This window comes from Engystomops pustulosus, chromosome 3, assembly GCF_040894005.1.
Source record: "Engystomops pustulosus chromosome 3, aEngPut4.maternal, whole genome shotgun sequence".
NCBI classification, from domain to species: domain Eukaryota; kingdom Metazoa; phylum Chordata; class Amphibia; order Anura; family Leptodactylidae; genus Engystomops; species Engystomops pustulosus.
The window spans coordinates 77,468,938-77,484,265 of NC_092413.1; the positions used below are offsets into that span (position 1 = coordinate 77,468,938).

The following is a 15,328-nucleotide window of genomic DNA, read 5'->3' on the forward strand; positions in this document are numbered from 1 at the left end:
ATCCCTCTTTGGTGAGTTGCTGCCAGAGAATGAACGTTTCCTTCTGCCCAAGAGAAAATTTGTTGGGAAAGTTGGAGAAGCTTATTTGACTTTGTGCCTCCTTGCATTTTCAGATAGGAGACCATTGTCATATTGTCAAACAGTATCAGTATATGATGATCTGCAAGTAAGTTGGAATTTGTTACCAAACTCTGCCAGACGGCTTTGAGCACCCTGAAGTTGTATGAACAATTCTACGTCTTCTTCCTCCAGGAACCTTGCACGAGTTGGTCAAGGATTTTGGCGCCCCATCCCGTTTGGCTTGCGTCCATCTGAATGGTAATCTGTTGACGAAAATGCCAATAAGTACCTTTCTTGAGGTTCTCTGTGAATGTCCACCATTGTAGGGATGTTTTTACCTGGTATGAGATCCTGATCTTTGTATTCGGGTGATATGAATCCAGTTTTGAAGGACCCTGGAATGACTCTGGGTCCATGCCGCGGATTCAATGCAAGCAATCAATTTCCCTAGTAGCTTCATAGATGTTTGAACAGCTTTTTCTTTTCTGATAAATTTTAGAATTTGCTGGATCAGCCTGGACATTTTTTTCTGTGGTAGAAAAGACATTTGTTCCCAAAAGTCCAATATAACACCTTGAAATTTCTTTTGTCTGTCTGTGGTTAAATTTGATTTCTTGAAATTTATTAGTCAGCCTAGATCTTCTAAAAATTTCAGAGTACTATGTAAGGAGTGAAGTAAGACTGGTTCTGATTCGTCGATTGCTACTAGATCTTCTTAATATGGAATTACTGTTATTTCTTGCTTTCTCAGTGAAGCTACTACCTCTATCATTTTCTTTGAGAAAGTTCGAGGAGCAGAAGAAATGCCGAAGGGTAATGAGAAAAATTGAAAATGCGCAATCTTGCCCTCTGGAGAATGTATGGCCATTCTTATGTATTTTTGAGAGGAAGGATGTATGGGTCCATGATAACAGGCATCTTTTAGGTCTATTGTGCATAGAAAAAAATTGTTGTTGATTAAAGGTGTAGCAGAACTCCCCGACTGAATAATGGACTGGTTCAGATGTCTCAGATTGATGATAAGCCTGTGTGAGCCATTGGCATTCTTCACCAAGAGGAGGGGTAAGTAGAATCTTTGCCCCTGTTCTTCTGGAGGAACTTCCTTGAGGACTCTCATTTGGTGAAGAGACTGAAGTTGGTACCATATCTGTTGGTGAGAAGAAAGTGAAGAGGCCTGGGTGATCACAAACTTTTGGGGAGGAAGTCAGAAAAACTTGATACAATATCCATTGGATATAATATCTAGCACCCAGGTGTTTGTTGTAATACAGTTCCTGCGAGAAACATAATCTGACAGTCTTCCACTCACTATGGTGTCATGTTTTTTTCTGGGGTTTTGTGGCATTAGAGCTAAAGAGGAACCCCCTCCCTATGGGGTTTCCGCCTTTGGGGTAACTCCAGTGCCCAGTTTTACCTTTCCCACAAAAGGATTCCCATTGTTCTTTTCTAGCTCGAGAGCAGTTACTTCTTTGATCTTTCTTGATCTAAGGAAATCCTTTCTTCGCTCATTAGAAGCGTTTTGAAGACAAAAATAATCCAACAGTTACAGCTGGGTAGGAGCCCGGTATCAAACATTTATCAAATAATTAACGGAGTCCGAGCTACCTCAGGACAAGTGAGGCGCACTTGTAACAGGTGATTCATTAAGATTATGTAAGAAAAACATGATGGGGGGGAGGGGGGTAAAGATAAAGAGGGGAAATAGGGTAGAGTAAGGTTAGGGAAAGGAGGGAGAGGAATGAGCACGAGGGGGAGAGAGAGGGGAGGGGAGGCCAGACCCCCCTACCTCCCCAGCTGAGCAACCCACCTAAGATCAGATCTCCTCTATCTCCTCCGGGGCATCACGTATCAAGGCATTATAGGCCGATGATGCATTAAAGATAAACCAGTATTGCCAAGTCTTCTTGAAACATGCCGCGCTCTTAGAATCTGAATTCAGTAGACTCTCCGACTAATCTCCTCCACTCTCCTCAACCACTGAAAGACTGTGGGTGGTTCAGTAGAGAGCCAGCAGGCTAGTATACATGATTTGGCCGCATTCAGTAATTGTCGAAACAGATAACGCCTGTAAATGGCAAGGGGGACCTCGTTATGATGTAACAGGACTCAGGCCGGGTTGTTTTGTAATGCTTTGCCTGTCACCTCGTGAACCACCTCAAGAATGGGAGCATTCATTTTGATTGCTCCAATCCTGCCAAACCACGACAGGTAGCCCGCAGACCACCTTTTCATGTCTAGCTTAAGGGTCTGTAGTAATGGGGGAAAGTTAAGACGAAATGTATCTTCAGTATCTGTAGGGAGGTGGGTGCCCAGATATTTAAGTGATGAGGATGCCCATCTAAAGGTAAATTGTTCCCTAAGGTGATCTCTCAAGTCCCGGCGGTATTTAACATCATGGCCTCAGACTTTAACATGTTAACCTCAAAATTGGAGAGCCTACTGAATTTCTCAAGTTCTGTGAGTAAATTTGGAAGAGTAATGAGGGGTGTTGTGAGAAAAAAATAACAGGTCGTCGGTGTATGCTGCGACTTTGACCTCTTGCGAGCCTGCTTTCAGACCAGAAATGTCAGGGTTACTTCTGATTCTACGGAGGAGGGGTTCCATTGTGAGGGCAACGATTAGTGGAGATAACGGGCAACCCTGTCTTGTTCCGTTCTTTATTTCTAGTGAATCTGGAGTAGACTCCATTGACCCTTACCACTGCAGATGGTTTCGAGTATAGTGCTTCTATCCAGGCCATCCAGAACCCAAGCCCAGATGTCTCAGGGTGCCTAAAAGAAAACGCCAACCCACCCGGCTAAATGCCTTTTCGGCGTCTGCTGTAAACGTCGGGGTAGAGTTTACGTTTGCCAGGTGGTGATTTTGTCGTGTTATCCCTCTTGGCTAAGATTTTGGAGAAGAGTTTGAGTTCGACGTTAAGAAGGGAGATTGGCCTATAACTTGCACAGATGGCCTTGCCCTCCTTGGGAATTACTACTATATGAGCTCGAAGGGTATCGTGTAGAACAGTATGCCCACTAGAGAGGGCGTTGAAAGCATCTAGAAAGTGTTGTGTGAGGAAAGGAAAACGAGGATGATTAGATAATTAGACAGAGCGGATGACTGGCCTGAGTTTGCTAGATAAAGGTTTGCAAAGGTGACACTCTGGGCATATGGTTCCTTTGACAAACATGTCTCGCCCCTCCGGATCCAACCTGGATTCCGAAAAGACCCAGGGGACTGTCTGTGAAATTATAATACTCACAGCCTTAAATCAGAAATCCTTTGAGCATCCATGATAGCAGTACGGGAAGTGGCTGCTGGAGAGTCTCTGGATCTTGTCTTTGCGAAAGTGTGTTTCTTGAAGGAATGCCACCTGTGCTCTCAGGCAGCACAGGCCTCTCAGGAGCATCTGTCGCTTCTCTAAGGTATGAAGTCCTCTAACATTAAAGGAAACAATCTTAACATTAAAGGAAACAATCTTAACATTATGGTCCATTTCTGGAGTTTTTAGATCCATGGGTCTGCTTGGTGGGTAGTAAAGGGGGGCCAAATAGAGGGGCGGAAAGGGAAAGGAAGAGAAAGAAAAAGAGAAGGAAAAAAAGAAGGGGGAGCAAAGAGAGGAGTAGATCAGAGAGGAGGAAATAAATAGGGGGGATGGTATATGAGATCAGAGCCGGCAAGGGGGGGGGGGGGGTAAGGGACAAGGTGAGTCGGCTCTCTAAACTCAGTTTCTAGTGAACATAGTCAAATTACTACACCAGGTTATATCCGTCTATCAGGAACACACCTGGGGGGAACCCTAGGTGGGGGGGTGGTTGGGCAGTCAAGGGATCAGAACTCTCCTTCCGGGCCTTATGTTAGGGAGAGAAACTGTGGTCTCCCTTTGGGCAAGCTAAGATGTGCGTGGGCTCTAAGAACAGCATTTCAAAAGAAATAAATAGGAGGAAGGGGGTATAAATAGCTAACATCCCCATGAGCCCTTCCCCAAGGAATTTGTAAATAGGAGTGAGGATAGGGCACTCACGTCAACCTCTACCAACCCAGCACTGAGGAGTAGGGAGGGAGAGTTAGTCAAAGGTGTGAGAGTAAGTAAGGAGATCTAAAGAAAAAGAGTGCACAGTTAACAGTTACATTGTACCTCCTACCCCTTCCCATCATCCTCCCTTTCCCCCGATCCAGAACCAAAGTCCGGGACATGCACTGCAAACATTATTAAAAAGCAGTTCGAAGTTTGACACCACTAAGTCAGAGGACTTCCATGTTCAGGGAGCTTCATTGAACCTAGGACATTGAGCTCTCGGCGGTCGCTGGTCTCTGGGACGATCACGTCCTCTTCTTACTGACCGGGGGATGATCGCTGCCTGCAGCCAGTCTGGAACTTCACAAGGTTGGGTGCCCAAGGAGGCAAACAAAGCAGGTAGGTCACTTGGTTCATAGACCCGACTGCAAGCGACCTCCTTTGCGTACAATCAGATGAAAGGGGAAGCCCCATGATGTACATTGCTTTAGCTTCTCTTATCTTGTCAAATAAAGGTTTCATAACTCTTATCATCTGTAAGGAGCGGGTAGAGAGTTCTGGTAGGATCTGCAAGAAGTTAACTTTTTTGTCTGATTGAGCCTCTCTCTCTCACCTGTCTTTAGTGATATAATGGCGACACCACGTCTCGGGGGCCTTAGGATCTGCTGACTTTGGGCCCAGTGCCCTATGTACATGGTCGAGTTCATGAAGAGATTCAGGCGGATCGCCTAAGATGTTATTAAATATGCAATTGACAATTGAGTTCAAGTCCTCTCCCTCAGACTGTTTCGACAGGCCTCTCACCCGGACGTTGTTCCTGCATCCTCTGTTTTCAAGATCGCCATGTTCCAAGGCCAGTGAATGCAGTATATGTTGTTGCGAGGATACTGGTTGTTCCAGTAGCCTGAGTCTGTTGTCATAGGAAGAAGATTGTCTCTCTAGGGTTCCCACTCTGGACCCGAGTTGCTCCACCGTTTAGTGGACTTCATCCAGGCATTGACGTTGCATTTTTTGCATCCTGGAGATCATAGAGTCAAAGAAGCTTCTGGTAGGGAGACCCCTCAGACCGTCTAAAAGGTCAGTTCTGGTCAGAGGGGGTTCTTCTTTCACCGCATTCACTGTTGCTTCTGGGGACCATTCTGGACCATTAAGGCCTTCCTTCCAAGAGATACTAGTGGCTGGTGTGGGAGGCCTAAACTCTCTGAAGCCCATAGGAGTGTTTGGCAGTGGCGTCGGCTCCTACTGTGACCCTATAGCTGTTGACTGTGCTGGGGGATGATATGGGCCTTCTCATTGGAGCAGGGTGAGTGGTTGTCAGAAAGAAGCCGTGGCTGGATGTCACTGAGCTATATGTAGGTGCCCAGAATTCATTGCTGTGCTGGCTGTCTCAGGGGGGTGGGGTCTTGTGGGCTGTGTCCTGTGCCCCAGGTGCTGTCACCCTTGACGTGTCTAATGTCCCCCCAGAGACTGGGACATGTCCAGGAGCGGGCTCTGCAGGAGTCATCCTGGCCCAGGGGGGGAAGCTGGCACCTGATGTATCTGTGCCTGTATCACGACCTCCTGCTGTTCCGTGGGGCCGAGTCCTCTTACCTTCTCCAGTACAGCCGAGGGAGTCCGGTTAGCCGCGCTGGTCTTGCTGCTGCTCCTCACGCCTGTCTGCTGCGGCTTTAGTGTGACACCGTGCTGTGAGGCAGGAGTGACGGCGGCCATTTAAGGAGCTGCGGCTTCAGTTGCTTGGTTCGGCTGCAGATATCGGGCCAGGGGAGTTGTTGCTGGCATTCCAGGTTTCTGTGCTGTCTTCTGTGCCTTCCCCTTCGACATGGCACGGTCGATGGGGTCCATGGGGTGTCTGTTAGGCTGCCAATGTCGCTGTGTGTCGCCCGTTGCGGAGGAGCTCAGGTAAGCACGTCTAGTCCACCGAGACCACACCCCAGAACAGGAATTGATTCTTCTAATAGGAGTGCTTTTGACTTTTGATGTGTCTGCTTTAATATGGGATTCTAACTGGTTTATCCAGTTAGCCTGGAAACAGGTGAGAGAGAAAACTGGAGAAAACCTCTTCTCTCCTGACTGCTGTAGGGACAGAAAGTACACTGGCAGGAGGCTGTGGGATTGTTCTTTTCGCCTCTTTTCTTCCTGTACCTATAGAGGTCAAGGGACATCCTCTAGGTGGGCCATCATGGGGGAATAAGGTGGAAACTCGGCTTATAATTGAGTATATAGAATATAAATGCAGAGACATGCCTAAGAGATTTATTGAAAAGTGGCCAACTCTTTTAATATTCTGCTCTCTTAAACTTATGATTCTGAAAAGCCTCCAGTTAAAGTGTACCATTTATAAGAAGTCTCTCTCATCTTCTAGTAACAAGGCACTTCGCTGTGAATGTATAAAACAATCCTGGCTTCTTCTAAAAGTGTGCTGTTTATAAGAAGTCTTTCTCATCTTCTAGCAATAAGGTACTGTGCTGTGAATGTATAAAACAACGTTGGCTTCACAATGACGACACACACTGTGCCGCCAGCACGTTGACACCGCAAGGGGAGAGGAGGTGGTTGGCGCGCATGGGGAAACAGGGGAAGGAGAGTAAAATTCTATTATTTTACCGAGGGTTGTATAAATATGTGAGGGTGGGGGCTGGGTGTATATAGGACTGTGTATGTTTGTTACTGGGGCGGGGACCGTGTATAAGGGTGGGGGCTGTGTACATATGTGCATTAATGGGGATGTGGACAGTGTATGTATGTTTGTTACTGTGGGTGGGAGTCTTGTATAAATGTGTGTTACTGGGGGTGGGGACCGTGTATATATGTGTGTTACTGGGGGTGGACCATATAATAATATAGTGGTCTGGATATAGTTATCATGGGGGGGATGCTAGACATATTTATTAATAGCAACATTTACTTTAATTAAAAAAAATTAACCTGTGCCTGATTACAACTCAGTAGGGCACATTTACTAAGAATGATTTTAACTGCACTAAGTATGGCTTGCCTGTGTATAATGCAGGGTGTGCCAGATTCATGATTTATGGCGCTCCCTGAACTGGTCGATCTTTAACATGGAGCGTGCAAGACACTTCTGTCGGTCTCGCATGTTAAATCTGGTGAATGGTCCGAGAGAGCATGCCTCCTTATTTGTGTTGCATGATGCCTAGTGCAGCCACGCCAAAAACAATTGTGTGCGACATACACTCACCGGCCACTTTATTAGGTACACCATGCTAGTAATGGGTTGGACCCCCTTTTGCCTTCAGTACAGCCTCAATTCTTCATGGCATAGATTCAACAAGGTGCTGGAAGCATTCCTCTGAGATTTTGGTCCATATTGACATGATGGCATCACACAGTTGCCGCAGATTTGTCAGCTGCACATCCATGATGCGAATCTCCTGTTCCACCACATCCCAAAGATGCTCTATTGGATTGAGATCTGGTGACTGTGGAAGCCATTTGAGTACAATGAACTCATTGTCATGTTCAAGAAACCAGTCTGAGATGATTCCAGCTTTATGACATGGCACATTATCCTGCTGAAAGTAGCCATCAGATGTTGGGTACATTGTGGTCATAAAGGGATGGACATGGTCAGCAACAATACTCAGGTAGGCTGTGGCATTGCAACGATGCTCAATTGGTACCAAGGGGCCCAAAGAGTGCCAAGAAAATATTCCCCACACCATGACACCACCACCACCAGCCTGAACCGTTGATACAAGGCAGGATGGATCCATGCTTTCATGTTGTTGACGCCAAATACTGACCCTACCATCCGAATGTTGCAGCAGAAATCGAGACTCATCAGACCAGGCAACGTTTTTCCAATCTTCTACTGTCCAATTTCGATGAGCTTGTGCAAATTGTAGCCTCAGTTTCCTGTTCTTAGCTGAAAGGAGTGGCACCCGGTGTGGTCTTCTGCTGCTGTAGCCCATCTGCCTCAAAGTTCGACGTACTGTGCGTTCAGAGATGCTCTTCTGCCTACCTTGGTTGTAACAGGTGGTGATTTGAGTCACTGTTGCCTTTCTATCAGCTCGAACCAGTCTGCCCATTCTCCTCTGACCTCTGACCTCTGGCATCAACAAGGCATTTCCGCCCACAGAACTGCCGCTCACTGGATGTTTTTTCTTTTTCGGACCATCCTCTGTAAACCCTAGAGATGATTGTGCGTGAAAATCCCAGTAGATCAGCAGTTTCTGAAATACTCAGACCAGCCCTTCGGGCACCAACAACCATGCCACGTTCAAAGGCACTCAAATCACCTTTCTTCCCCATACTGATGCTTGGTTTGAACTGCAGGAGATTGTCTTTACCATGTCTACATGCCTAAATGCACTGAGTTGCCGCCATGTGATTGGCTGATTAGAAATTAAGTGTTAACGAGCAGTTGGACAGGTGTACCTAATAAAGTGGCCGGTGAGTGTATTTGTGGTGCAGACATTTCTTAAATACCTGTGCAAGCAGTTTGTACTATAAATAACGTGCAAAGTCCACCAGAAAACTGGCGCAACGCCCGTAGTAAATGTGAACCAGTGTATATGATTCCTGGTAATTCTCCTAGACATAAAACAGAAGACTTTGTAGAGTAAAAAATACACTGTCAGAACATATCCTTCCAGTATAACTGTGGGCTCAACTCACTGAAGGTCTTTACAGCATTTCTCTTCTCTTTTTGGACAATATTGTTTAGGGGAAGCCAAGGCCAATGGGCTCTAATTCTGAGCTCCCTAAGCAGTCCCTGTTTGCTTACTGGGTCCACTATAAAAAGTGGTAAACAGTGAACTAGTGGCTAGTAACTGGGTGTTGGTGTCTCCCTTTGCCAAAGTGTAGACATGTAACAAGAAAGAGAAAAGAAGAACACAAGGGTGAGGTTGACAATACGAATCATAACAAGATCTCAAGATAAGCATAAAATCAAATAGACTGGAAAACTGTTGAGAACATAGTAATAATATGTAATTAATTAATATCGAAAAAAACAGAATAACTAGGAGTAACAAGAGCACTGACAAAAGCTAGCAATGCAAACTATTTGACCAAAGGAGGATGGTGCACACAGGGTTTACATCTGAGTCCTCCAAGTTAGAGAGGCAGGGCTCTGAAGTTGTGTGAGCCTTAACCCCAGCTAGTTCAGAGCAAGTTCAGCAGTCCAGCAAATAGGGGACTGTTCAGTCTGCCGACTAAAAAGCACCAGATGGAATTTCTCAACCCGACAGTAGAAACTGCAGTAGACCAGGACACAAGTAAAATCCCAACAAAGTGAAATACTCCCTCAAGAAAAATGATCAGCGTGAAATCTTCTGCAGACTAACTCTACCATCGAAGCAGATGCCATTTCCAGAGGCTGAGGTGCCACTCAGAGTTTTTGAAGGTCCAGGGAGTAATGGAGCAAATAATCAGCAAAGCACTGGGCACCCTTGTTCGCTGACCCTCTGCTCCCACCCAGGGTTGCTCCATTTTTCAGATTTGCAAGATGGTTCATACTAGACTGCCAAGGGTCTAGTAAAAATTACTCAACTTCAATCTAAAAGTCATGTGTTGATAAGAGTGCCCAACTATAAGGCACTGCGATATTAGACTTTTTAAAAGTCAGAAATTGACCCTGTTCCTGATATATTCTCTGTTATTCCTCTTGTCAGTTCTGTTGTGGTGATGAAGGGGAAAGATGATAATTTCTCAATGTGGTAATTCAATTTTCCCAGCCTCTAAACAAAGACAGCTTTTTAACTGTTTGTTGCCTGTTTTTTTGGAATTTTTGGAATTTATTTTTTGCTTCTATTTCTCTTGTCCTTTGTTACTAACTGGAGAGGTAAGAAGGCCGAGCCTTATTTTGTTTCACAATGGGGCAAATTAACATACCTAGTCCTGTCACAATCTCCGATTTGGACAGTCCAATGAGGATGAAGTCCGGCGTGATTCATAAATCACGGGTTCCTGCGTCCGTCGCTTCCCCGCCGAGGTCTGCTGGAGTTCACCTTCTTCTTCCCGGTGCTTGTAAGTGCATGTCTTGCGACACAATTTTAAATGTTAAATCTTGCGCGTTGTCCGAATCCGTCGGGATGTCCGACGGCCACGCCCCCCGATTTCTGTTGCATGCAAGCCGGCGCCTATGCAGCAAGATCCGATCGCGTGCGCCAAAATCCGATCACGTGTGCCAAAATACCGGGGCAATTCGACGCAAAACAAAATTGTCGGAAAAACCGATGAAAAATGCGCTCCACGGACCCTTAGTAAATGAGCCCCAATGTTTCCTGTCTATTAGTGCTGTTAGATTGCAGTATGTATAGATGGTAGATAAGGCTTAGTAAAAAAAAAAACAAAAAACAGGTCCATGAAGTGATAGGAAGTTGATCTAGAGAAAAGCAAAAAAAAAACTTAAAAACTTAAAAGACGTCAAGCGGAAAAAATTAGGGAGAAATTGTTTCCAGACCCCAATATGGCTCTCTCCCTGGGATAACATCAAATGAACAAAATGTTTTGTTCCCATGACATGATATTTTTGTTCTCACGAATGGCATCCAGGCCCATTCTCCAAGATGTACAAAGTATCACCTGATGCAGCAAATTGTGGTAGAGAGTTCCAAAGTCAGGACAGCTTCTAGGTCATTTGTTGTACATTAAAGGTCTTTAAAATATATACAATGTGCCCCAATTTTATCATAAACAGCCCTCGCCCACCAAAAATATTAGAGACATGCATTTATGTATGGATTATAGTGTATGTACCACTATTTCCCTAAGTTAGTTTAAAACGTACTCCTCTCACATTAATTCTAACATATACAGCATCCCCTTTTAATTAACATGCACTTAAGGACGCAGGGTTTTTTCCGCTAATTTCTCGTTTTCCACCTTCAAAAATCCATAGCTTTTTCAATTTTCCGTGTACAGAGCTGTGTGAGGGCTTATTTTGTGCGGAAGAAATTTTACTTTCCCGTGATGTTATTTATTATAACATGCCGTGTACAGGAAAGCAGGGAAAAATTCCAAATGTGGAAAACGTTTTTTAAAAAACGCATGTGCGTCACGTTCTTGTGGGCTCAGTTTTTCCGAATTTCACTCTGCGCTCCAAATAACACCTCTACTCTATTCTTTGGTTCAGTATGATCGTGTGATACCAAATTTATACAGGTTTTATTGCGTTTTAATACATTTTCAAAAATTAAACGAATGTGTACGAAAAAGGAAAAAAAAATTGTTGCCATCTTATGATGCTAATAACTTTTTCATACTTTGGTGTACGGAAGTCATGTAAAAAGGTGTAAAAGTTGCATTTCGGACATTGGGCGCCATTTCCGGTTTCGGAGGTCACTGTCGGTTATAACCGTTTTTATATTTTGATCGATCGGGCATTTTGGGATGCGGCGATACCTAATGTGTTTGTGATTTTTACTGTTTATTATATTTCAGATCAGTTCTAGTGAAGGGGGGGTGATTTGAATTTTTAATAATTTATACATTTTTTACATTTTTAAACTTTTTTTTCACAATTTATTAGACCATCTAGGGTACTTTAACCCTAGATGGTCCGATCGTTCCTACCATATATTGGAATGCTACTGTATTTCAGTATATGGAGTTTTTGCATATGATTCATTACAAGGAGCCACTGGCTCATTGTAACGAATCTGCAGAAACGATTTGTCAGACCTGAGGCTGTCATGGCAACTGATTGCCACCCCCCAGCGACGATCGGAGGTAACACGCGCCGCCATGCTTTCAATGCCGCCGGCGACTATGCCGGTAGCAAAGAAGAGGTTAACACCCGCAATCGGTGCAAGAACCGACCGCGGGTGATAGCGATGGGTTTTTGCTGCAATATGCAGCAAAGCCCATCTCTGTATGAAGAGGGCTCAGCCCGTGAGCCCTCTTCATACACCCTTCATAACTCTGCAGCGGATATATCCGTCGCAGAGCGTGAAGGGGTTAAAATTATAATATTGTGCCTGTCATAAATTATTATTAAAAATAAAGTAGAGATGTAGGGGAGACAAGGAGAGACAAAAGAGCGCTCCTATAGTGTGTTACCCTCGTTATATTAGGATTTATTGTGATGTAGTGATACACTCACCTTTTGGAGTTGTGCAGGTAGGGCACAACTCCTATTGATGCTTGGTATGAGACTCAATGCCGCTGCCTCGTTCCGCTGGCTCCCCAATGGTCCATGTGCAGTAACTTTAAGAATAAACGGATAGCATCCAGGAAGGGTGCGTTGCTCTCCTATTTGGAAAGTTTGTAAAGGAATCGGCGCTGGCTTGCTCAAAAAGTTTCTTTTATTTAAGCCAATTATGGCAATAAAATATAAAAGAATTAAAACAATAAAAGGAATGACGCGTTTCGCGCTCGTGCTGAGCGCTTCATCAGATTCATCGAGCGCGAAACGCGTCATTCCTTTTATTGTTTTAATTCTTTTATATTTTATTGCCATAATTGGCTTAAATAAAAGAAACTTTTTGAGCAAGCCAGCGCCGATTCCTTTACAAACTTTCCAAATAGGAGAGCAACGCACCCTTCCTGGATGCTATCCGTTTATTCTCCATAAATTATAGCGATATACATATATTCTTCACCAGAACAAAGCTAAGTACATAAATACAGCACCAGTATTAGGTTTAATGCATAACTACAGTACTTGAAATGAGCTTTGAACAGAAACACAGGACAAGGACCATTTTCAGGTCCCTATACACATATATTCAGTATCCCAAATAATTTTAAATATGTGCAGAGCCCTCTAATTTCCATGTTTATAGTACCCCCATAATGAATGAATACATTCGATCCCCCGTCCCATCAGGTGAGTACTTAATACTTACTTTATTTTTTTTTTTACTTGGGGTGGCAGTGTGCAGATGCTGTAAGCACCCCTCTCCCTGTTTCCTCCACTGGCTGACACCCAGGATCATCGCCTGCCTGGTGGAAGAAACAGGCCGGTCCATAGTCTTACTGCTCTTATAGTAAGAATTCCGGCCTATGGGGATAGTAGAACTGACTGACCTCTAAGCATAGAGTATGCCCCCTTGTCTTCACCACAGGCCTTGCTATACAAAAAAAAGATGTCTGTACTGTTCCTTCAGACATTTGTACATTGTAATGAGGTCACCCCTGATAAGAAGAATTATGTGTTTCACAGTAAACCTAATCTGTACTCTTTACAGTGACAATGAGTTGAATATAGAAGCAGGAACATCCAGAAATCATGAGCTGTTATCCTCCGATCAAGAAGAAGAGTCACAAGTTTCGGTAATCACTGCAAATAGAAGCAAGTGTGGCACCATGCGTGTAAGTACTTCTATTACATATCATCTACTTTTTGCAGTAGTAAGTTTTTTTTTTACAATACTTTAACTATTTATTTATTGTTAGTTCTTCCACCAGTTCTGTTAGAGGAACTTACCAAGCCACAATGTGAGAATTTCTTATCTAAAAATTCCTTATTCTAGGCCAGTGGTGGCGAATCTATGGCATGGGTGCCAGAAGTGGCTTGTCGTCTTAGCATAGAATGCGCCAGACAGGAGTTAAAGAGAACCTGTCACCAGATTTTACCTGAATAAACTACCATCCCCCTCAGGTAGGTTAAGAAATGTCTTTTCTAAAACTCCATCTTTGATGTAAACTCTCACCCTTTTACCTATAAAAGTCAGGCAAATATGACTATTCTTGCCTCATTTTCACATGAGAGTCGAGTTAAGTGATTAAAAAGGGGAGGGTCATTTCAGATTGCATCAAGCATGTCATGTCTAAAGAAGGGACCACGCCATGAAACGTCACATGATGTGCTTGATGCCGTCCTGCTCAATGGAGTAGGGCATGGTGATCTCAGCCCGCATCCCCTGAATTCAGACTGGACTATTGAAAAAACTTCACATGGGTGATTATGCTTGTTGAAAATATTTGCCATTTTTGCATTACTGATGATAAAGAAAAATCATTATATTGAAATGCCAGTGTGCGGAGTGTTTATCTGTTGATCACAAAGCCATAAGCCTGATGTTATCTGAATAAAGGGATGCTTATCTTTAATATGACACAAAAGCATATTTCTTTGTTCTATAGAACAGAACATAGGGGGCTTCTGAACTGACATTGCACCTGCAACTACTAAACTTGATCCATCTCAAGTGAAAATCAGATGAGAAGCGTCATTTTTGAATGTCTTTGGGGGATATTTTTTAGTAAGTAAACAGGGAGATTTCACATGAAAGAATTCTAGAATGGACATTTCATCTCCTTCCTGAGGGGGCTAGTAGTTAAGTGGGTTAGAACCTGGTGATAGCTTCCCTTTAAGACCTCTTCCTGCAGAGGAAGCCCAGGACATGCCCTGGTCATTGCTAAGTCAATGGACATCTACCATTAGTTTACTGATGGTAGACATGTCATATTAAGTACATTAGGACATTCTTTATTATAACTCTATATGCCGCAATTGCGTCAACGTAGAGTTATAAAAAATTATGCTAATCAGTCTGGGCTGCTACGGCTATGTCACAGGACTGCCTCATCTGTTAATTTATTCACTTTCCCATTGCCATACAAGTCCTGGCTGGTCAAGCATGTCAGCTGCTTTATGCACTGCGGACAGGCTGAAGAAGTTGGGACTTGTATCATAATGAGGGAGTGAATAAATGATAACACAGGGTCCTCTGAGGGGCTGCGGACCGATTAGCAAAATGTTTAAATTTTAAATTGTCTCAATCATGAAACATAGAGTTATAATAAAAGAGGTCCTGAGAAAATTAGCAACTACTAGTACTTGTCTACCATCAGTGAACTGCCTTTTTTATAGGTGACAGGTCCTCTTTAAAAGTGACACATATTGGGCTGCCTGGAACTACTGGAGGAGAAGAAGGTGTGGAAAAATGGTGCTGGATTACCATTGGAGCTTTTGCTCCAGGTTCTACAATTGTTCCTGTTCAGGGAACCCAATGACACAGTAAGCCACAAATGATACACCACATTTCTCCACTTTATTCTACTTTATTGGTGTCATCAGAATCAGTAACAAAGAGCAACAAGTTACTGCTTACATTTCCATGTTGGCACTTTGAAATAAATAAGTGAGTTGTGGTTGTAGTTTGGGCACTTGGTCTCTAAAAGGTTCGCCATCACTGTTCTAGGCAGTACCGTTTGCAATGGTAGTATAAAGTAGTAGTTATAGTATATATATTTTTATGTCTTTATTTGGGTCTTGATTGATTTTGATGTTTTTTTCAGACACGTGATTGTTCACAAGTACACCAGACATATACAAAAACATATATCACCTGAAGG

General features: G+C 43.7%; 1 protein-coding gene across 2 annotated transcripts in view; it reads left to right on the forward strand.

The window, feature by feature from the left end:
• Window positions 1-15,328, forward strand: part of PCNX2 (pecanex 2) — a 454,272-nt gene that overhangs the window by 116,563 nt on the left and 322,381 nt on the right. For both annotated transcript variants that reach the window (XM_072141166.1, XM_072141167.1), the window contains exon 8: window positions 13,216-13,339. In XM_072141166.1, the coding sequence (XP_071997267.1) occupies window positions 13,216-13,339 (124 nt within the window). The remainder of the gene's footprint in view (window positions 1-13,215; window positions 13,340-15,328) is intronic.